The 24473-nt window shown below is 34.5% G+C and overlaps 4 protein-coding genes and 1 long non-coding RNA gene across 7 annotated transcripts; 3 read left to right on the top strand and 2 right to left on the bottom strand.

Moving 5' to 3' along the window:
• The first annotated feature begins 72 nt into the window (after nucleotides 1-72).
• Nucleotides 73-5055, top strand: LOC132913170 (E3 ubiquitin-protein ligase MARCHF6). The gene is made up of 6 exons (XM_060971218.1): nucleotides 73-302; nucleotides 648-1079; nucleotides 1167-1928; nucleotides 2016-2672; nucleotides 2771-3224; nucleotides 3341-5055. The coding sequence occupies exons 2-6, from the start codon at nucleotides 693-695 to the stop codon at nucleotides 4060-4062; spliced, it is 2982 nt and encodes a 993-aa protein (XP_060827201.1). The 5' UTR covers nucleotides 73-302; nucleotides 648-692; the 3' UTR covers nucleotides 4063-5055.
• On the bottom strand, nucleotides 4918-8804 carry LOC132913172 (DIS3-like exonuclease 2). Its single transcript, XM_060971230.1, has 7 exons — nucleotides 7541-8804; nucleotides 7198-7459; nucleotides 6554-7071; nucleotides 6093-6435; nucleotides 5827-6017; nucleotides 5450-5732; nucleotides 4918-5351 (listed from the first exon to the last, which is right to left on the bottom strand). Exons 1-7 carry the CDS (start codon nucleotides 8257-8259, stop codon nucleotides 5247-5249), a joined length of 2421 nt encoding a protein of 806 aa, XP_060827213.1. The 5' UTR covers nucleotides 8260-8804; the 3' UTR covers nucleotides 4918-5246.
• Nucleotides 8805-8966: 162 nt separating this feature from the next.
• On the top strand, nucleotides 8967-15809 carry LOC132913176 (glutamate dehydrogenase, mitochondrial). The gene is made up of 8 exons (XM_060971235.1): nucleotides 8967-9687; nucleotides 12266-12466; nucleotides 13212-13445; nucleotides 13915-14072; nucleotides 14189-14344; nucleotides 14447-14657; nucleotides 14750-14904; nucleotides 14986-15809. Exons 1-8 carry the CDS (start codon nucleotides 9258-9260, stop codon nucleotides 15100-15102), a joined length of 1662 nt encoding a protein of 553 aa, XP_060827218.1. The 5' UTR covers nucleotides 8967-9257; the 3' UTR covers nucleotides 15103-15809.
• On the bottom strand, nucleotides 15197-19299 carry LOC132913191 (uncharacterized). The gene is made up of 3 exons (XR_009659343.1): nucleotides 19235-19299; nucleotides 17511-17619; nucleotides 15197-16415 (listed from the first exon to the last, which is right to left on the bottom strand). It is a non-coding gene; the product is annotated as an uncharacterized LOC132913191 (long non-coding RNA).
• Nucleotides 17448-24430, top strand: LOC132913183 (band 7 protein AGAP004871). 3 transcript variants are annotated; one of them, XM_060971247.1, is made up of 10 exons: nucleotides 17448-17560; nucleotides 18049-18178; nucleotides 21018-21127; nucleotides 21454-21526; nucleotides 21665-21747; nucleotides 22003-22206; nucleotides 22308-22363; nucleotides 22471-22549; nucleotides 22671-22772; nucleotides 23378-24430. In XM_060971247.1, the coding sequence occupies exons 2-10, from the start codon at nucleotides 18085-18087 to the stop codon at nucleotides 23480-23482; spliced, it is 906 nt and encodes a 301-aa protein (XP_060827230.1). In that variant the 5' UTR covers nucleotides 17448-17560; nucleotides 18049-18084; the 3' UTR covers nucleotides 23483-24430. The 3 variants fall into 3 exon arrangements, with proteins under 3 accessions (XP_060827230.1, XP_060827232.1, XP_060827231.1); XM_060971249.1 differs by lacking the exons at nucleotides 17448-17560; nucleotides 18049-18178 and adding an exon at nucleotides 19566-19636; XM_060971248.1 differs by lacking the exons at nucleotides 17448-17560; nucleotides 18049-18178 and adding an exon at nucleotides 19605-19868.
• Nucleotides 24431-24473: the final 43 nt, after the last annotated feature.

Raw genomic sequence — 24473 nt, 5'->3', positions numbered from 1 at the left:
GGTTAAGCAATGTATGAAACTTCTTCACTTAATAATTCCTATTGAAAGAAAATTGCGTACAACTCAATAGGTATCAGTCAAATTGAATGTCGTAATTTAATGAAATCTTTACGTATTGGGATGTGTAATTTGTAGCAGATTAAAAATGATAGAATACACACCGTTTAGGAAGAACAGTAACATTTTTATTGCAAACGTTGCAAGTATGTCGATGCAAGAAGAAAAGAACTGGAAGTAGCAGTAGACATTTTCAATATTTTGCACACTAATTTTGGATTTTGTGCATCTTTATCAGAGCATGAGTAAGTAAACGATGTTATTATGTAAGTAATATTATCCAGTTTATGAAATTAGATTAAATTTTTTAAAGTAAAATTTTTTATGTGTTTAATATTAAATATTCCCAGTGACACATTCCGCACTTTCGATGTAGTCTTTTATTTTTGCTCTGTCATTTTACCATTTAATGTTCTTTCTTATTGTTTCACATTTAATAATTCCACGACTTTTAACTTCTCTTGGTTGTATTTTAATAATTTAAATACATTTATGCACACGACCTTGTAACCATTATTATTTCGTTATTTAGGAAATAGATATATATTCTGCATTTTTACTATACAATTTTTTAAACATTTTCCTTTCAGAAAATTGATCGTTGTTTTAGTCAGTTATTTTAAACAAAACCAAACATGACGGAGGACATGTCAGGAGCAGACATCTGCAGAGTTTGCAGATCTGAAGGTCTTGCTGATAGACCGCTCTTTCATCCCTGTATCTGCACAGGCAGTATTAAATGGATACATCAGGAATGTTTAGTACAATGGATGCGATATTCGCGTAAAGAATATTGTGAACTTTGCGGATATCGCTTTTCTTTTACACCGATTTATAGCCCAGATATGCCACGTCGTTTACCATTAAGAGATGTTATTGGAGGATTATTTTCCAACATTGTAACAGCAGTAAAATATTGGTTACATTATACCTTGGTTGCAATAGCATGGTTAGGAGTTGTTCCACTGACAGCTTGCCGAACTTACAGGGCATTATTCAGTGGCCCTCTAGACCTGGTTCGAGTAAATATTTTCTTATAACTTTAAAATATATCTAAATTTTTAATACTTTATGTCAAAAAATGAAGTATCCATTTCTTTTATTCACAGATAATGTCATTACCAATGGATATGTTATCTGCTGAAAATATATCATCAGATGTATTTCATGGATGCTTTGTGGTAACTTGTACTCTGTTTGCATTTATCGGTTTAGTATGGCTAAGAGAACAAATTTTACATGCTGGTGGTCCTGATTGGCTTGATCGAGATAATGTACAATTGCCCCCAGTTGACAATCCACCACCTAACTTAGAGATTCCCATGCAACAGTTTCAAGAGCAAAGAGCTCTTCAACAAGAAATTCAAGATAATAATAATGTGCCACCCTTTGCTGATGAACCACCAATTTTACCAGAAAATTCAAACAATGATAATGTGGAAAACGTGGAAGGACATAGGGTAGAAGAAAATAATTTACCAAATAATCAAAGAATCAATGAAGTTGAAGGAATTGGTAGGGACATTGAGCCAAGCGCTGATCAACAAATAGAACAACCTGTCGAACCGCATGTAGTAGTACCTCGAAATGTAGAACCACTGATTCCACCAAGGGATGCAGAACAACCTGCAGCACCTAGAGATGAATTGGGTATAGATGGTGAACAAGCAAACGTGAGAGTTGGGGAGGGGTGGAGGGATCAAGCCCAGGGTCAGGCTCAAGGAGAAGATGAGGAAGCAAACTGGAATCCATTAGAGTGGGATAGGCCCGCGGAAGAGTTAACTTGGGAGCGCCTTTTAGGCTTAGATGGATCCCTTGTTTTTCTTGGACACGTATTTTGGGTCGTTTCATTAAATACGCTATTTATTATGGTATGCTTTGTTTATATGTTCTAAAGCGTAAATATAAGACAAAATAATCAGTTTTTGTCGTACGAAATGCAATGTTCTTATTTTCAGGTTTTCGCTTTTTATCCATACTATGTCGGTAGTTTTGCAATAGCATTGCTAGATCTACAAGAATATGCAGCTGCTTCACACTTTGAAGGATTAGTAACTACATTATGTGGTTATTGTGTTACCGGAGTGGGGCTGGTGGTCCTTCATACATTAGCAGCACCTTTAGGTTTTCAACGCTCCCAACGATTATTGGGCTTATGTTACGTTATAGTAAAGGTTTCTTTACTTTCGGTCGTTGAGATAGGAGTACTTCCTCTGGTTTGTGGTTGGTGGTTAGACATTTGTTCATTAGCAATGTTCGACGCCACACTTCGAGACAGAGAATCTTCATTTAAACTAGCCCCTGGTACTTCAATGTTCTTACATTGGTTGGTGGGAATGATTTATATATACTACTTTGCTTCGTTCATTCTGTTATTACGAGAAGTGTTACGGCCAGGAGTACTTTGGTTCTTAAGAAATTTAAATGATCCCGACTTTTCTCCTATACAAGAAATGATACATCTTCCAATTTTAAGACATGTTAGAAGGCTCGTAGCATCTGCAGTGATATTTGGAACTGCTATTTTATTAATGCTATGGTTACCTGTGAAACTCTTAAGATGGGCATGGCCAGGATTTTTGCCATATACCGTGACTATTCAGAGCGAAGCTCAGGTAAGAAGTTAATTATTAGTTAAAAGAGAAAATTAAAAATTCCTCTTACTAACAATTGTGATGTATTAACTTTATTTGTTTCTTTATTTTTAAATTAGATCAGCGAATTGTCTCTAGAACTGCTATTACTACAAGTTATTCTTCCTGCGTTACTGGAGCAATCTCATACACGTACATGGTTAAAAGCCCTAATAAGAGGGTGGTGTCGAGTGGTAGCCTGGATGTTAGATCTCCAATCGTATCTTTTAAGAGAACAAACTGAAGATCCAGGGCCGGCCGTAATTGAGGAACCGCAACATCCTGATTTAGGAGCAGCGCATCAAGCGCTGTTACAAAGAGGAGGACCAACAGGTTTCCAACCGTATATCAGACCACGCTGGTTTCCTGCTCGTCTAATTGGCCTTCTGTTTTGTGTTTGCGTTTCTCTTGTTATCGCTAGTTTAATTGCAATGATTCTCCCTGTTTGGCTTGGACGCAGAGTTATGGCATTGTGGATGGTCGGAGCTCCGGCTCCGTCTCCACCAGTATTACCACCTGCCTTAAGTGGGTCTGGTAAGTTCGCTTTTTAAAGTATGAAATGCTTATTCATCTTTCCTGTCGACATACTTGGTCGATCTACTTCCTCCCAAATTATCCTTCTGATTATAGCGTTGTTTTTAATATTTCAGATACCAACGAAGCTGCAGTTGCTTTATCTGGACGAGTACATGAATTATACACCATAGCTTGTGGAATGTACGTATGTTGGGCAGCAGCAAGAGGATTAGCCTTAGCATTTTCTTGGTTGCCTCGTGGTCGAAGAGCTCTTTTAGATAGAATAAAACATTGGGCGATCATAGGTGTTAAAGCATCAGTAGCATTTTTCCTACTTATTGGCCTAATACCGCTTTTGTTTGGTCTACTTCTTGAACTAGTCGTTGTTGTACCATTGCGTGTACCGCTAGAACAAAATCCTATTTTGTTTATCTGGCAAGATTGGGCCCTAGGTGTATTGTACACAAAAATAGCGACCGCTATAATTATGATGGGACCGGATTGGAGAATTCGTCTTGCAATTGAAAGAGCATACAACGATGGTATTAGGGAAATAGATTTGAAATTCATCGTTACAGAATTAGCAGCACCGGTAATATGTTGTTTCGGTCTTGCTTTAGCTGTTCCCTACGCTGTAGCTTACGGAATAGTCCCACTTTTAATCACGAATCTACAAACACAAATTCTAATTGCTAGACATTTGTATCCTTTCCTGTTATTAGTACACTTAATATGTATTGTTATTTACTTTCAAATTCGACAGTTCAAAAAGCTTTATGAACATATAAAAAATGATAAATATCTTGTTGGTCAGAGACTTGTAAATTATGAACATCAAAATAAGTCTCAATCGTAAGAACAGTAACAATCACATGCATTAACCTAATATATCTAGTATAAGTTTTCCTCGATAACAACAAGAATTTAGAAGATTCTTTAATGTACATTCTCTATCACACTTGATCTAAAAAATCCAGAAACTAACTTATATTAATTATACTTTAATTCTTAGTATTATAATTTATTAGCGTAAGCGATACGAAATAGATTAAAAAGACTGTTATTCAATGTGTCGCTTTCTTGTTTTAATGCGGATACTTTACATTACACATTGTCGATACATTTGATCTGAATTACAAAAATATAATGTTCAAAAACAGCAATGAATATTTTGCACGGTTAACGACTATATGTCATTTTGTAGAGCCCAAGATTCCCGTTATCCTTTTATTATTGATCAAATCAACAACTTTTGAAATATAGCATAAACTGTAATTTTTGACTTTAAAATATTCAATGTACAAAGCTCTATAACTCTTCAATAAATTCTAAGGAAATAAATTTCAAAGTACATACTGTTATGAAAGTAAAGTTACATTTTAATTGAGAACTCGTTAGTGACAAAATAACACGATCATGCTCTATTGTAAAAAACTAATGTTTAAAACAATTAATTTGAATGAAATTAAGAAACATTTATACTTTCTTAAAATAAAGAAAATAATATTTCCTGAGAAACTTGTCATTTTCTTTTTTTTAGTTAATCATGCAGAAGTTATCATTTAATTGTGTAAATATAATTACATAGAAAATAGCAGAAAACTGAATACTAACAGATCTGAATTACTTCCACAATTATGTCTCTTTTCGTATGCAAATAAAATATATCCTTTGCACATGGTATACATGACTTTATGTACAGATATGAAGCTAAATATAAATAAGGGCTATTTATTTATATATGTAATAATCGCTCAGCGATTAATGTAACTGTACGATTACAAGTATGTAAAAATGTTACCACAATGTACATTAATATATAATTGAAATAAATAATGTTCTTGTGAAATGTCCGATTTATTTTTTCTATCAATTCCTTAAAAATACATCTCTTAGATAAAGAAATTTTTATCATGAAATTAACATTTCACGATCATATTAAAAATGTATAATAAAATAATGTACATGTATATAAATATGTAATATATATAAATATTTCTATAATGATCGTTTTCAAATTTAATTTACAGTAAAATACCATTATATTTCTATTTCCTGCTTCGGTGGCAAAAGCGTACCAATTAATCGAAAAGATTCAGGATGCTTTTCGATTCTCAAATGCAATAAAGTAAAAATATTTATTATCTGAAAAACGTCAGGTAAATTATATTGTTCATACTGTCGTATAAGCTGTTGTTATATTTAGATAATATACACAACATTAATGTACTTTTTTATATTACCTGAGTAATAGCAGATTGTTTCCAAGAGATGTTTATCGTTGGAATGGAACATTCCGAAGAATATTCGACGAGTGCCAAATCTTCTAAGTGTGTGAAGGAAACCCTTAATTTTATACCAAGTTGACACAATATAATAGTTATAAAAGTTTCATGTACACTCAACACGATACCCAATGTAACAATAGGACCCTTTAAATCTATCAAATACGTGAAGTACAATTCGTTACTTCGCTCTTGTGCTAGTTTCGCACTATATTTCTTTATATTACAATTTGCCGCTATTCTGTCTTGGTAGAAACCATATAAAAATATTAAAAATATTTCATTTGTACATGTTATACTAATTAATTATTCCAATCCTTTCCTAAGTAACTTACGATTTGCAAAGTGTTTTAGTCCATTCTTTAGGCATGTCTACATTTCTTAAAGTTGAATAAAGTAAACGGTGTACAACACAATCGGAATATCTTCTAATTGGGGACGTAAAATGCGTATAAAGCGATATGTTTAAGGCATAATGTCTCAATTCCTCCTCTGCTTTCATAGACGAACATATGTAGGTTGCTCGCTAAGAATGTAGAAAGTGATTTCAATTTTTATATATTAACTAAGAAGTTCTTCAAAACTGAAGAAAAAATCATACAGTCATTGCTCTGGAACAAAGATTGTTGATAACCATCATCCTATATTTCATTATTACTCTTCCTTCATCTTCTTCAGCTTCTAATCCTTCATCTTCTTCAGTTTCTAATCCTTCATCTTCTTCAACTTCTAATCCTTCTTCACAACGTTTAATACTAGCATGCAAAGATGTAGACGATTTAATGTCTAAATGAATGCCAAATTTTTGCAGCATATCTTGCGTTGTACTGAGAATATGTTTTGAAGGCTCTCTATGGTTGCGTAATAAAGCAGTCTCCGGAATTACATTGTATAAGTGTGTAGCAACTGTCATATTAGCTAACAACATAAACTCTTCTATAAGTCTAAAATATAATGTATATGTATATACATATAAAAATACATATATGTATATGTATATACGTATATGCACATTTATATCATTATTTAAGGATAGTATAACTTTAAAAATACTAAAAATACCTGTTACTATCTTGCTGTTCTTCTATATTGTACGATATTGGTAAACCCGTAATTCTATCAATCCTGACATATAATTTTGGTTGATCTATTTGTAGCGCACCATTTTGAAATCTTCTCTTACGCATTTGAATAGCTAAATTGTGTAAAATGTTTACTTTTATTGACAAATCATTAAGCTTGTAATTTCCATCTATATATATAGAGTTATCTGGCCAATTATATTCTGGATTTTCAATCATTTTCTGAACGTGCTGATAAGACATTTGACAGCATGATCTTATTACAGTTTTGGCAAAACGATGTTTAACAACTTTTGCATCTTGCGTCATTTCCCAAATAACAGAAAAAGCCAATTTATCCTGACCAGGTGACAAAGAACATATTTGACATAATTCTTTTGGTAACATGTGATATACGTTATCTGCCATATATATAGTTGTAGCTCGTTTTGAAACCTGAATATCCAATGGAGATAAGAATTCCACATAATGAGTAACATCTGATATATGTACACCAATCTAGAAAAAGAAGTATATATATATATATATACACGCACGCACGCACGCACGCACACACACATAAACAAATAGACAAACAAATGAGGTATATTCTTTGGAGATAACTCTACAGAACAGTGTAATTACTTCATAATTTCCATTTTCCAAAGGTTTGCAAGAGACTGAGTCATCTAAGTCAACAGCAGTATCAGGATCGATAGTAAATATGCATTCATCTTTCCAGTCCTCTCTGTCTTTAATATCATTCTCTGTTAAAGAATAATCACTACTTGGAAGCTCCTTCGTTACATCTAGACTATAAGGTGTAACATCTAAATCATATTCAAGTAATATTGCATTTGATTCTGCTTTTATATCGCCAATACTTCCAATTATTTTTTCAATGTGCCTGTATACCATGTAAGTGAGTATATTATTTCAACAATCATTGAAGCTTCTACTTGTTTAGATTTATAAATTTTTATCATACCCAAATGCAAACTTTGGCTTTATCCAGTCAGTTATAACAACCAAATATAATATGTCTTTATAATTTTGACACACATCAAACTGTTGCAAGGATTTCTTACTTATCTTAACTAATGGTACACGACGATCTCTGGGATAAAAAAATTCACCATTTTGTTTGAAGTATCCAACTGTTCTTCTTGGATGTATTTTCTCTCGTATGTAAACAACAACACCTGTTTTTTGCTCGTACCCTTGATGTGTTTTCCATTTTTCTGGCTGATTTATACGTGCTACAACAAAATCACCATCAAAAGCTCGATTTCTATCCCTTAAGCCAGTGATTAGTAGATCGCATTGATCATCAGAGAAAGATAAATAAGCATATTCACGACACCAAGGATTGACACGTAACTGCCCTTCTACATATTGTGTTTCACTGGAATTTTCATTTCTTAAAAGTTCGTCAATTTCTTTTTCAGGAATATGTTGTGGGAATGTATCTTTTTCTTTTGGGACTTTAGCTTTCTGAGCTTTGATTTCTTCTTTATTTTCCTCTTCCTTTCCCTTCTTATCATCAAGCATTGGTTGTTCGTTAGAAGTTTCCCTCTTAGATATTTTTTTATTTTTCTTTTTACTAACCTTGCGAAATTTTTTAACTTTTTTAGGCTGATTTTGTATAACTAAATCTGGAGAAACTGATTTTTCTGACATGATTCCTACCTTGAAGGTATTATTCATTTATATATATACAAAAATTAATTACTGTCAATTTATCGTGCATAATTATTAATTTTTAACGTCACAAGTATTAAAAATATTATATTTCGATGGACTATGAATACATATGTTGATAAAGCACTTACGTACGAAAAGAACTATCAAATTTTGGTTATATTTTTAAAATGTTAACAAGTCATATGTTTCTAATAATAAGATTCCAGCGATAAGAAAGCTGCATTATTTTTTTTAGATATTTAATATCTCTTATAACAACGGGCTATAAACTTAATAAAAATATAAATCCCGGCTTGGAATTGAAACTATAGTATCATCGTTCACTCGATGTTGATCATTTGTTAAGTTCGGTAGCATCTTTAAACGACACATATTTCGCATTTATACTGTTTGTGATTTAATTCTTCGGTTCTTTCCGCTTTTATTTATTTTAATTAATAACAAATTTATTTTATCATTATTTCCCCACGTTATGTTGCTATATTCTTGAAACTTTAAAATAAAGTATGTTTTACAAAATCCGGATTACCAGTCATACAACGGACAACTATTAATGACTATCTTAAATTTAAAAAAATTTAACGTACAATTGGTTATTCAAAAATATGGCAATAATAACACAGAACCGCATAGGGAGATTTATTTGTAAATGTTGGCAGAATTTTGTTCGCATCGAGTGAAATAATACAGAAAATCTCGGAGTTGGTAAGTGTTCGAAGCGATTGGACCAGTTGGCGTTGGCACGTAGGGTGGTGAGTGGTGAGATAGGTAGAGTGTTGCGAACGTGGTGGAAAGGTAAAATTGTTTCGATCGGTAGGAAAGGAACGCGATTACTGAGGTAGTCGGGTGAGAGACCGAGTTCTGTTAAGATCGGAAGTGAGGTAGAAGAACCGGGTAGGGATAGAGAGAAAAAGAAAGGAACAAGAAAAGTTAGGACATACATTGTGTGAAAAGCGTTGTAAAAATCGATTTGATTACAACGGTGACGAGATACATTGAAAATGTTTCACATAAGGAAACTGACAAGATCATCGATTGCTTTGAAACAAGTACCGAGTAATGATGTTATTCATAACACACTCATACGTATCGTACCGGCGTTTCAAGCACGCGGATATGCCGATCATCAGATACCCGATCGACTAAAGGATATCCCCGACGATCTGAATCCAAAGTTTTTCGATATGGTCGAATACTTTTTTCATCGAGCTTGTCAGATCGTCGAAGACAAATTGGTCGAAGATATCGGTAAACGTTCCAGGATGAGCGTGGAAGAGAGAAAAAAGAAAGTGAAGGGTATCTTGATGCTAATGGAACAATGTGACCACATCCTTGAAACCTCCTTCCCTTTGAGACGCGACTCGGGCGACTACGAAATGATTACTGGCTATCGCGCGCAACATTCAACTCATAGAACTCCCTGCAAAGGAGGTAAATCGAGAGACGCTTTATTTTACATTTCGTTTACCATGCTTGCGATAACATTTATTTTTCATTGATATTTAACAACTGCGATCTTGATTACACCAATTGTTGCTTACACTTATTTCTTTTATTATTAAAAATATTTCAACAAATACAGAATTGTCACATCGTTTACACTCCCATACGTATGGGGGAGACGTGAACGAAGGAGAGAAGGAGAAAGAAAGAAAGCCTAATGTCTCATAGAATATGTAATTTTTCTCTCATGGCCGCTTAAATTTGATGTTAGCATTAATTACGTCATCAATAACGATACGTAACAGGCACGAGCAGTCTTAAACTCGCTAAAATCAAATTCGTTAAAATTTCATTCTGTCAAATTTTTCGAATCTCAATCCATTATATTTAAATTCAAAATTATCTTGTTTCGTTAACGTTTGTATATCTTTTGTTCGTGTCATAATTTTAGTCGAGTTTTGTGCTAGTTTCTAGTTACTTTTATGTATTCAATGTACAATATACGAGAAGAGACATTGAAAACGACAATTATACGGCTTCAGGAGTTAAATGACATGGTTTTAACCTCGATTTTAGTAGACAGATTATTGAAACCACGTTTGCTATATAATACATAGCATTAGTTTATTAGAAGAGAAACTCGTGTCATTCTGTTTTTATGTAATGAACAATTTATTTTAGAAATGGAGTGGAAAATATATTCGTATATAATCCTCATCGGAGAAATTGTAGCTTTGTGACGCACAAATAGATGACGAGGAACGATAATGTGCCAATGCTTTTCGTTCTCATAGTTTTTGCACTTCTTACTCACGAGGATTGTATTACATCAATGATTAAACACGCTGATGCGTCGATTTACATTCTAGTAATGCGATGCCTAGGATATGGCAATTAAAATTTCCTGTTAGTATATGCACTTACATATCAGATATACAGGGTGATTCAATAATCGTGGTACAGACGGTAAAGGGATGATTCTACGTGAAAAATAAGACAAAAACAAAAGAAGAAAAGGAAGAAAGAATATTCTCATACAGCGCTCCGTTTTCGATAAGATCAAATTTGAAAATTTATTTATGAGAACTTGGCTAATTGTCGAATGGTTAAAACGAGTAAAATCAGTAGGAAATTATTCTGGAAGAGAATAACTTCGTAGCAGAATAGTTTTCTTGACGATTGTACTTATCATCGTTACTGACTCATCCTACAGGATTAATTAGATTTCTCGAACAGTTGTTTATCCGATTTGTTGAGAAAGATATTCGAATCACGCATATCGAAACATCTCCTTGATATAAATTTGTACTTGAGCTCGTGAGCGAAACGTAACAGCATCTCGTGAGGTAGATCTTTTTTGAGAGCCAAGCAAAGTGAACTCGATGATTCTCCGTTGACGAAGATCATCCTTCCCCTATATTAGTCACTGGCGGTCTTTTAAAAAATTAAGTCGCCTTTATCAGTTTTGTTATCTGCGTGATATAATTACAGTCGCAATCTTAATTGCTTACATTTCGTTTCTTATTCACGTTATTATTATAAGAAACAGCGAATGTTTGTCTTCGAACGTAACTCATTGCTATTAGAAGATGCCGATACAACGTAACAATGCCAAGCTGTCTGGTGTTTTTCTTCGTCCCTGCCAAACATTAGCTAACTACCTTGATTCACTATTTGATTTAAGAATTTGGCACTAGCATGCCAGTGTCATGATGATGCTCGAAAGGTCAATGCTCTCATGGGAACAAATTGATGCAGCTTTTTTTTATTCGCACGAGCCTGCTAAAACAGCATGCGTGCTTATGAATTTTTATTCGATTTTTTATCAGTCTTTGCTTAGGTTTTAGGCGATAACATTATGCTTATAGCACAGTTGTTTCAGCTGTTGTTTGAAAAATTCATTAGCGAGGTCGCATACAAATATGCGCGTAACAACTGGTAATCATTGTGTAGGTAACTATATTCGCGTGTTACGTAATGTATATGTACTAACCAATACATTAGATTTTGTGTAACACAAATAACATTAAAACAGCCTGTAGTAGTCTTGATATAGAACGTATTTTATGGCATTTTAAAATCGCCTTTATGTGGAGTACACAAAGACTTATGGGTGACTACATATACACTATCGTCACTATACTACATATACACTACATATGTTACTATCGTCAATCATAGCTATTAGAATACGTATTCGTTATATTTATTCAAAAACGCTAATTTTATTTTATTTAGTATTTTACATTATTATATGATATAAGCATATAAATAAAACGAACGACTTAAAATAAAATAAATAGAAGATAAAGACAATGGAAAATTTTCAATTTATATATATTGAATGTCAGCAGGACCATATTGCGCAATTGAACATTAGCGAAATTTTACTGGTCACAAGTTACAAGTATTAATAAGTATCCTTACATAACGTTAACAAGTTTCGTAATGAAATTTCGAACAAATGGAATGTTGCAAAGATATTTTGCAAATTATGAATTAATTGATTGTTCTATTTGATTTTAAAAGTATAAAATTATAGAAAAGAAATAATTGTTTGTTACAGGTATTCGTTTCTCGATGGATGTCTCGCGGGACGAAGTAAAGGCTTTGTCGGCATTAATGACTTTCAAATGTGCCTGTGTGGATGTTCCTTTCGGTGGAGCTAAAGCCGGTATTAAGATTAATCCTAAATTGTATTCGGAACATGAGCTCGAAAAAATCACAAGAAGGTTCACGCTGGAGCTCGCGAAGAAGGGATTTATTGGTGAGATACGTCAAAATATCGAAAAATGTCTTTGTTAAAACTTACAGAACGGACGAACGAATTAAAGCAAAAGATACGTGATACTGTTGCATACTTGTATGCGACATTATTAAATTTGTTTCGACCTAACTGTTTATTGGACTCGTGATAAATTTTCTTCAGCATGTCAGCATAAAACGATCACGTTATATAAATGGATTTAAAACCAATACACGTAAAATTATTCTCTAATAACTGCTGATTGCTACGGTCAGCTATAGAGTAGCTATCGCTCAAAAATACATATATGAATATTTGCATATTTTTTCGGTAGAATATTCTTTAATTTTTAAAATATTGTAATTTGCAAGTTGCCAAAAATATAAACATTGTGGAGCAGTTTTGATTACAGATAAGAAAAAGAGTAATTAATCCGTTCAATAATATGGAGAATAGATTAGCAAGATTATGTGTTTAATTTCAATATACTATTGATAAATTTTTAAATAAACAATTTAAATTTCATATTATATGTATCTGATAAAAGATATTTTAATATTTAGTAACATTTGTAATTTTTAGAATTCCATTTATTTTATTACCAAACTTTTTATATTATATAACAGAATTTATTGGATCTGGCAACTTGTAATCTGTAGCTCTTGTAAAATTTCGTTGATAATATTAGTTCGATTGAATAAGAAGGCCTTGCGAATGCTATATATTCGTTAAAATCACATAAATATATTCTCGTTTGAATTTAAAGGACCCGGTGTCGATGTTCCTGCTCCCGACATGGGAACTGGAGAACGTGAAATGTCCTGGATTGCAGACACATATGCCAAGACTATAGGGCATGTGGATATCAACGCTCACGCCTGTGTCACAGGCAAACCAATTAATCAGGGTGGAATACATGGACGTATTTCTGCGACAGGGCGTGGTTTGTTCCATGGAATAGAAAATTTTATCAACGAAGCTAATTACATGAGCATGATCGGTACGAGGACATTTCCAATATTATTTCCTTCTATATTAGATGTCTACCATCTACAGTTAACACATTGACATTGAGTATTTTTTGAGTTAAGATATACTAACAGTTAATTAAAACAGTTGAAGCAGATAATTATGAGTGAGATACCTCGTTTCGCGTCGGTTAGTACAAAACGATATATATATATATATATATATGTACATATTTCGCTTCTGGATGTTATTATGCTAACTGTTAATGTATTTACACTTTAAAGTACACCTGGCCCATTCCTGGAGTTATCTTTATTTTAATAATGGTTGCTGTAATATATTATCCATTATCTTTTCCAAATTTTACAATTATTTTACTAAAACATAAAAGATAAAAAAACAATAATCGTGTCAGTAGTATTATTTATGTTACTCGTCGTTAGCAATAAGTCTCTTAATTCACTGTCTTCTTTTCTCATCGACTAATTTTTTACCATTAGGCACCACACCTGGTTGGGGAGGAAAAACATTCATTATTCAAGGTTTTGGTAACGTCGGTTTACATTCAATGCGTTATTTGCATCGTGCAGGCGCCACTTGCATAGGAGTAATCGAGCACGATGGTTCTATCTATAATTCCGAAGGTATTGATCCTAAGGTGAGAAACTACTCGAAATTTAATATAAAATAAGTGAATTTTCTCGTGTATGACGTAATAATATTAACAAGATTATTCTACATTAATAAGATTACTTAACATAATTTATACCACAGCTACTAGAAGATTACCGTATAGAGAATGGTACTATCGTGGGCTTCCCTCATGCTAAACCGTACGAAGGTGAAAATCTTATGTACGAGCCTTGTGATATATTTATACCTGCAGCTGTCGAGAAAGTTATTACCAAAGCCAATGCCGGTCTTATTCAGGTAAAGAATTTTCTTAACATTTGTTTTCTAACGTTAAGTATATAAATACGTATCGTTGTGTGTTTTCAAACGTTCTTTAAACAATTGTTGCTTCTACTTTAGGCAAAAATTATAGCCGAAGCTGCCAACGGACCAACTACTCCAGCTGCCGATAAAATTTTAATCGACCGAAATATCTTAGTCATACCAGATTTGTATATCAATGCCGGTGGTGTCACCGTTTCCTTTTTCGAGTGGTTAAAGAATTTAAATCACGTGTCTTATGGTCGTTTAACCTTTAAGTATGAAAGGGAATCAAATTATCACTTGTTAGGTATATATGATCACATGTATAGATGATAAAGATTTAATCTAGTTGGATCGCACGTATTATTATAAATTTCTAATTTTCATTAAAAATTTTAGAATCTGTACAAGAATCGTTAGAACGTAGATTCGGTCGTGTGGGCGGTCGAATTCCTGTTACACCCTCCGAAGCGTTTCAAAAACGTATTTCTGGTGCTTCTGAGAAAGATATTGTTCATTCTGGTTTGGACTACACCATGGAAAGATCAGCGAGGGTAATTAACTATTCTTTCTCTTTCGGTAAACAAATGGAAAATGTCTAATCATTGTTTAACTTTATTCTTATCGTATGACAGGCTATTATGAAAACAGCCATGAAGTTCAATCTTGGCTTGGACTTAAGGACAGCAGCTTACGTTAATTCGATCGAGAAAATATTTACCACTTACTCCGAAGCAGGTCTTGCGTTTTAAAGTATATTCTAAAGTATTTATCAATACAAAGGAAATCGCATAAATGGAACTATAAAAAGTTTCGAGCCAGTATTTTCAAGACTTTTTTCAACAATTGCTCCCAACCAACACTGTCCAGTGTCTCTCAGTGACAAAGACCAAAGCTGCTAGTTGCAGTTGAAACATTTCGTGAATATCGTCGCACGTTAGATTCTCCCTGAACATGTAATAATAATTTGCCTAACGAATGCTCCGTTGCACGGATAAGTATACATAATGCCTGCGTCGATCGCGTCATTCGTGTCACTGTAACTGTTATGCCGTATATACGTTTACATATGAGAAAGCGTACGAATCGAATAGTAACGAATTTAATGTGCGAATACGGTCTGCCAAGTAGCCAATTCTGAACAAAGTACTTGCAACATGTTTTCCTTTGTAAGTCGACTCAACGAAATCAGAAACCGAAATGGGACATCAGTGTGCATTTTTATACATCACTTTTGATCAGTGTATGATAATATGTAAGATTTGTCAAAGTCAAACGAAATGATCGTTTCTAAATTTTAATTCCCTTGAGTACACAACATATTGCAGTGATGTATTTGCGAGAAACAGTTTACCGACGACTCGCGTCTACAATCAACGTAATATGCGCGATGTATCATACGGTAATATTGTTATACATTTCAAGAGTAATGTCAATAAACATATGCTCTTAATTAATACTCTTCTCATTGTTCTTTAATCCTCTTTCACTATGCGTTAAGATAGAAACACATTACTATCGCGTCGCGTGAAATCGCACACTACTACTTTGTATATGATAGCACGTGACATCCTGGCTAGGTAAGGATTGATATTCTGTTGATAACGAAGTACGAAACCTCAAGCAGTCGTACTTCAGATTAAGAGAAAGATATAGAAAATCTTACAGTATCTCTGATTCATAGTAAAACGCTTAGATCAACTTGCGGAAACACGAAACAAACGCAAAGACAGAATATTTACAAGAATATAGTCATTTATAGCAGTGTTATCTTTAGCGCCCGGACTTTAGTGTCGTTACTTTAACTTCCGTCGGTGCCCCCACCAATTATTAGAAATGAAGTTTCGGCATAAGCTTCAAACGTGTCCTGTTAAGTTACATAATTGTCTCATCGTGGCCCACGTGCTCCCGTGCCGAGTATCACCATATAAATGACCATCGCATTAATTCTTTCTCCTTTCCTCAGCACTTAACTGATGAATGAATTCTTAGAATTCGCCAATTCAGACAAGCATCTAGATTAGGCTCGGATTGTCGATGCCAAAGTGGACATTACTAAAACATTCTAGTAAATACCATATATACTTCAGGATGAATGACTAAAGCTAAATTTTAATTGCTGTATGATTTTATTACGTGCAATGTGGCGGATACCCACGAGGAGGGTAAGATTCATTAGAACATCAATAGAGGGAATATAACGATACTAATACTAGTTTCCGTAGAAAACTAGTATTAGAAGAAAACCGTCGCGCAGGAGCTCTTTATAGACTTATGTACGTCTATGAGGCTCTTACGTGAAATTCCATGAAGAAGGACACGATTGTAATTTGTTCCCAACGGATTTAAAACAATGAAAATACGTCGGATCACACTGGTCGAGTATCACGTGAGACACGTAATAGCACGTGATTTCAGATAGCGCGATAGTAATCTGTTTCTACCTTTACTCCATCTCTTGTTTTTTATAGTTAGTATCAATAGTAACGCTGTTAACGTATTAATACAGTTACATCCAACTTGTTGAGAACCCCTTTATTCTAACGTTTTACGTTATTGAGCTGGTAAGCATACGTGTCTGTCTTATTTGCCATTACGCACTACTGCACCCTTTTTATAAATCATATTTAAATGAAATATATGTTAGAAACAATCGTGTAACGCGTGCTAAATGTAACAATGCCAAAATGAGTTGCGTGTATGACGACGGTCGAATATTTTCGTCGGTATTACGCAATCTCTAAAATTCTCGTATGCCATCAATGTGATGGTTCAGATCGTATCCCATACTATCAATAGTCCGTTAGCTATTTCATATTCCACATTCTATAGTTGATAGTGTCGATAAATCGTAGGAGGAAAAACTGATTACGCCGAACTATCTATATATGTATATGGTAGGACATACGAATGTACATGAACACAGTGCTCTTGACTTCGTGTTTTTCTCTACTTTTTCAAGTTCTATCCTGAACTTACTACTAAGTTTCACGGCAAAGTATGAATCGTCTCGATCGTAACGGAAAGAAAAGAATAAAACCTCTGTAACGCGAGTTGCGCTTTACAGTAGGCCTACTGGCGGATTACATATTTTCCTATACTACTAGTAAGGGCGGCGGCCGCGCATATAGTATAAAGCGTCACGACATCACGACGTTACCTTCATTAGTCTTGTTAGTTCTTTCAACGGCGCGCAACAATTGGCACAAGGTGAATATATGTTTCTCCGTTTGTTTCTATTACTTTTTCCATCCGTACCACAGAATGATCTGTAACGAAACAATTCTGTTTTTCTCATTTTCTTCGATCATTACATTAACAGCCATGCTTATTCCAAGTATTTTGGCATGTTGTTGATTCGATATCCAACTTCTGGTACACTATATCAACGCATATTGGAAAACTCGATAAACATAATACAGTTGTTTCAAAATTATCATGGTAATCGTAACAACGATTTTTATTCCTTAATCGCAATTTATTTATGTCTAAACTGCGTGTATTTTATTGGAACAACCGGTTAATTTCTGCACGATATGTGTCTCGACTTTAAATTTCTATTAAAGACTTCGATATAAACTTAATTGTGCTACATATAATCATATTACACCTATATAATTATTCTTATTATAATCACAATAATATTTTGCCCTATATTATATTCCTCGAGTGTACACGCTATACGAATTTTAATTTAGGTGGCGAGATTTGAGTCCCGCGTGAAACCCATTGATATGTCTATACCTATGGCAACTATGAGCAATGGAAATGGATCAACGATACAGATCAATACGCGACCGGATGATATACAGAATCGTATCGTCGGTGGTGAGTCAAAGATTTTTCTTACGTTCAGAAATGAATTTGGTTTGATGTACAAATATTTCTCGGGCTACGTGTACGTTATCAAATTCAACGAAATCGAAGCACACGTATATACAACGTGTGTATGTGTTGGACTGTAGGATATAAAATATTACTCAAGTCTAAAGAAGGTCAAATTTTCTTTACACTCCGGAAAAACGTACCGAGCTTATAGACAAGGTCGTCTATCATTTTACGCGTATATTCTATCTGTGTGTATAACAAACAGTTTTTAGATACAAAAACAGAATGCCACAAGGAACAATTATTAATCGTCTCGTCTATTTTCTTACTCCATAAAGATTTTTCTTATAATTAGAACTATTAGCAATAGGTTCCGAGTTGTAAGTAGCAAGTTCCAAGTAGAAACGACTCGTTATTGTCAGACGTAAGATTCAACAGAGACACGAAGAAAAAGGAGAGGAAAGCCATGATTCTTTCTTAAAAGTTCTTCAATAAAAATCACTGTTCTGTATGTGGACAACGTTGTAACGCTTAGCATTAACCTTGTACATCGCTGATTCTGATAGATAGGCTATAAACACGTGTAACGAGTAAGTTCCTAAGTATAAATCAATAGAAATATCTCAAGAACGAATGCGACCTGTACTGTACACGTAACAAGTAACAAATGGTACGTAAATAGAGAACCGGAAGCGTATATCTATACACATGCGTGTACTATATACAGATAACTGACAAGAATAAAAACGATAAAAGGCAGAAAAGATTAATTTTTTACGTTTCCATGTTTCTATGTACACGAGCATGGAGAATTATTTCTCAATTTCACGCGAAGATTGTCCCTAGAACGATGGTAGATGCCCCATAGTATGTTAGAAACAGGGAAATTCGAAAAAGACTTACAGGTTCTAACAATGTGGGAGGAGATTCGCATTTTTGCAAAGAATATAAACGATTACGACGTCAGAACATTTACTAAATTAACGCAATTTAATTTCAGTATAGAGCTATTGTTATTATTATTATTATGTATGTATATAAACCCAGGATACGTACATATAGACAACCTGTAATAGCATATTAACGAAGCTGTCCATTCGAGTGCTACCAATTCCTACTACAATGTTACAATAATTTGCCAAATGTTTTCTGTCCTCGGTCAAATTGTAGAGAATTATATGAAAGATATGAGAAATAGGAGAAAAAGAGAATACAAAGAAAGGAAGGAAAAATTAGACGGCTGAACGATAAGGAAAAAAATAAGGGGAAAGACAAGTATTGAAAACAGAAAAGGTAGGGCTGTGCGCATTTCGCGCATGTCGGTATGGCTAAAGGGAGCAGAGAAACGAGTGAGAGGAAAGGAGCAGCAGTGAACATCTATCCGACAGAGGGAGATAGTAAAAGAGAGAGGAGAAAGGGGGAAAAAGTACTGGGAAAAGGAAAGCGAGGACTTCCTGGGTGGGTGGTTGATCGTAGACTGACTAGGCAACTGCTCGTAATAAATCGTGTGACGAGTAACACATTGAAGCTCCGCCGTATTTCGTTTTGCTTCCGTCGGCGAAACAACCTACCATCTCCTTCTGTTTATTCAGAGTTCAAAGACATTTGGTGAGCGTAAGGAATTTGTGTGATTTTTACGCTCAATTGCCAAATCGAGTTCAATAATCGCATCGCTTCGAAATGACAGGCGGTAAGCAGACATTAACAGATTAACAGAGCTATTCGGAATTCTTCGTACGATTTTAAAACCGTTAGAAACCTGTCGATACATTTTGTGTCGGCGAAGAATCAAATTATTATAAGTGAAATTTTATAAGTTACAAGTTACAAATTACTAGCATTGGTAAATAACACGAACAAGTTTGATAATAAAGCAAATGGAACGTTGCAAGTAAATTGTACGAATTACAAATTATACGATTGTCCTATTTCTGATAGAAAATTATAAATTAATAAAGGAGTAGTTTGCAAACTATAAATTACAACTCGTCGATTTATTAATATGCATTATTTAGTTTGCGAATTATTGCACGAGAAAGTTCTGGTTTATTCTTATATCGCTGTTTCAAACAACGTATGGTACATCGTGAACTATGTATGTATTCTCAATTCCCATACTACGTAGCTCCGTTTCGATCTATCTCATTTGTACGGAGGCGTAATTTTCTGAATGTAGGTTGTACACACAACATCGAAATATCGATCTGCGCGTGAATATACCGGAGGCATTAGTAAAATCGATGACATTACTGAATACTCCTAAAAATACATTTACGCGTTTCTTTCGTTCCTGTTTGACGACGATGAATGAACGAAGAAATCGACTATTTCGATCGATAGCCCTTTGAAAAATATACAAACGAGCCAAGCAGTCATCGAACATTTTACATCCTATATGGATACTTATTTGAATAGATTTTTTTAATAATATAGCCGCGCGATTTTCAAATGCTGTGTCGTAAGAATTTTTAAGACACGCAGTACCTGGCTATCATTAGTCAGAGGCATTGACCTCTTTTCTCGTAGATTGTTAAATAAAAACAAATGTGAAATGTGATATGTATTACCCATGAGATGGAAAAGGCTGAAAATCGCTGGTGTAGCCGATACATTTATCCCTTGATAGTATAATTCGAAGAAGGGCTCAGGCAACTTATCAAATAGTACTATAATCAAAAACTGACTCAGCTGCCCTAAAAATATGTGTACGGTTTTAGCTGTGGCTAAATCAAGTGGTGATCCTATTCAACATTTTGCCTTATGACCTAATTATATCACTTCCACGAAGCAATATAAATAGGCTACTTTTGACAAAGTACTATATTTCACTATGTTTCAGCGGATGAAGAAACGCAAGTAAACACTAATACCTGCAAAAATATTCTTGTCGTATTATCTTGGATCATCGTGATTCTTACTATGCCATTTTCCCTCTTCATTTGCTTCAAGGTAAGACAACACGAGAATAGTACTTTCTCGGATTGTTCTGTTTTTCCTTCGACCAAAAATATCTCGACTATCTTCTTAGCTGCAAACGTTATACGATCTTCATTCATTGTAGCTGTAACCTCGTTTTCCCGGTTATCTTATAATTAGATGTTCGATCACACTCGCATTCATCCCCCTCTATCTTTTTCCGCTTGTTCGTGCACTCTCTGCAACATGTCCGTAATATAGCTGAATGAGTATAGTACATAATTAATAAAGAAGCTTATTATGTAAATTTTTTATTAAGTCGCAAAACGAGAAAAAAGAGAATCACCAAAATTTCTTAGGTGGTGCAAGAATACGAGAGGGCCGTGATATTCCGTCTAGGACGACTTCTGGCTGGTGGTGCTAAAGGACCCGGTAAAAATACAATTAGGCAACGTTTATTAAATATTCATTAGTGTCACGATTAGCTCGAATGATAAAAGTTCCACTGTATTGAAATTTCTATATCCAGTTTCAAGAGGGAATCGTTGTGTGACTATGTACTGTTTCTAGGAATCTTCTTCATTTTGCCTTGCGTGGATAATTACGCACGTGTCGACCTACGTACACGAACGTACGATGTACCACCTCAAGAAGTAAGTCGCTGATCTTACGATTAGCCAATCTAATCAATCGAAATACTGCATGAGATGTTTATGCTATTTTAAACATAGATTATACACATGTATGTATATATTTGTCAAATAAGTTTAGAAAGTAATTTAAAAATAACGTTATTTAAAAATATTTCTTAAGACACTCAGCTCTGGCCTAAGCTTGAGCCGATACATAGTGCATTAACTTGGTTAACGAGGAGAGAAATAATGCTAACATAACTTGATTGGAATTAGGTGTTGACGAAGGACAGCGTGACGGTATCGGTTGACGCAGTAGTGTACTATCGCGTAAACAATGCGACGATTTCGATCACAAACGTCGAGAACGCTCATCACAGCACTAAGCTATTGGCACAGACTACGCTTCGCAACACGATGGGAACCAGGCCGCTTCACGAGATTCTCAGCGAACGCGAAACGATCTCCGGGAATATGCAGGTAAACTGGAATCAATTTGGAATCAAGTGAGAGCACACACAACGCGCGCACGTAAACACATACACGGCTGTTTGAATGTTTGAAATAAAACCGAATGTCAGGTTTCCTTGGACGAAGCTACCGATACATGGGGAATCAAAGTGGAACGAGTCGAAATGTAAGTTTGCGCCTGCAACGCGATGCAACTGCGTCGTAAATGATATTCATAAGTATACAAATATTATTTATATGTACACATGCAGGTACGATAAATTTTTTCCACAGAAAAGATGTACGACTACCAGTGCAATTACAAAGGGCCATGGCTGCGGAAGCTGAAGCTGCTCGCGAAGCCCGTGCCAAGGTTCGTTTCCCTTTCGCTTCCCAATAAACTTCGTTATTGATTTTCTTTCCTTCCTTCTCTTCTCTTTTATCAATCGTTGATCCTTTTAAATAATGAGATTCACTTTCACATGAATGCGTAGGTTATCGCAGCAGAGGGTGAGCAAAAGGCTAGTCGAGCATTAAGGGAAGCTTCGGAGGTGATCGGTGATTCTCCTGCCGCACTGCAACTTCGCTACTTACAAGTACGTATTTATTAACTTATAATTTATCCACTCGATTTTATTCGTCGTAGCGCTTATATAGATTTCAATAGAATTATTTCGCCTAAATCCAAATGACCCGTCCCAGCCACACCATCTCTCGCTACTCGGTATTTCGAACTCGTTCAAACCTGTAAAGTAAGTGAGTGAAATTATGTCTTCCTCCCTTGTTCTCGTTTTTTCTATTTTTTTTTTCCATTGTCAAAAGGCTCGAGAGCATTTTTGCGATAAAACCGCTGCCTGTTCCGCCAGAATTATAATCTGCAATCCCGATTTATTAAAATTTAAACGAGCACTATCGTATCGACGCTCAGAGTGTCTTCTCTGCAGGCCGGTGTGATACAACCGGGTAACGAGTAATTTCCTCGCGAAGAAGTAAGTCGAAAATGTAGAATAAAGTCTTTGGATAAGAGGCTTTATTTTGGAGAAAAACGATTTTGAAAATCTGCTCGATTTATTAAATCAAGAATGTATTTTAAATATTTTCTTACCCGATTGTATCGCTGTTGCAGAGAGACCCACCCTATATCATTTCTCTTACACGCTATTGATCATTACCGTTACCTTTCTTTTTTTATCGTTTCCAGACTTTAAACACTATTTCAGCCGAGAAAAATTCAACGATCGTATTCCCATTGCCTATCGATATGCTAACATATTTCATGAAAGCAGCTGCCGCGAAGGACTCTTAATATCTCGATACAAGTTAACAGTCTATTATCTCATCAGAGTCATCTACGATCTTCTGTGCGTAAGGAATGTGTGTAATATATAATTAACGCTATATAGCATTATGTACTGGAAATCGACATAACAAGGGACAAGGATACTTAATTTTATTGTTGGTACAATGAACAAATATTCGATGAAAATGAGGTCAGCTCCAAAAGAAGTTACTCACCATGTATGGATTACACCTAACTGATTCTCTAATCGACCGTGTACTTTTATAGCGTACTTGACTCGATCCTTTTTCCATCGATTATAGCAAAACGTTTTACATCTCATCACCACATCACCGTATCTGTCGACCAATTTTATAACACGTCATACATACAGTGGCTACAAAAAATATTGGCACACTATTGTATTTATTATAGCATTTATATACTAATTAATCAAGTCCAAGTATATTAAATTTCGTATCATTAGTAAGGGTAATGGAAATTAACTTTACTCTTGTACTTATTTATTCATGTATGTTTCGTATATGTTCACGCGTGTACGCGCGTAGTATAATGTAAAGCAATGTTTTATAAGAATTTTATAATCCAGGAGAAGAGGAACGAACCTCTTCGAAATGTAATCTCCGTTTTATTGAACGAAAGTACAAAATGATTCACTTCGCACTCGCGATAATTATGTATGTAAACATGTAACTTTTTTCTTCTACGATTCACAGTTTCAACATACGTTGCGGACGATATACATGTAAGTAATGTACATATGCTCAATGTCCCTGTATATTTGTTAGTGATACAAAGGACTGTTAGACAGAGTTTGAGAATAATTAATTTAAAAGATGTTTTAACTTTGATTCTATCAAATTTAGGATACGAATGTGTTTATATTCTTCTTATCTTCTACTTTGAAAAATACAGTTTATCATTATATTAAAATATTAAAGATATTAAAATATTGCTTGTCTTAATAATTATACCTTCGTCTTCCTCAAAATCTCAT

This window comes from Bombus pascuorum, chromosome 13 (genome assembly GCF_905332965.1).
Source record: "Bombus pascuorum chromosome 13, iyBomPasc1.1, whole genome shotgun sequence".
Lineage (NCBI taxonomy): Eukaryota > Metazoa > Arthropoda > Insecta > Hymenoptera > Apidae > Bombus > Bombus pascuorum.
This window is presented reverse-complemented; position numbering and strand designations above follow the sequence as displayed.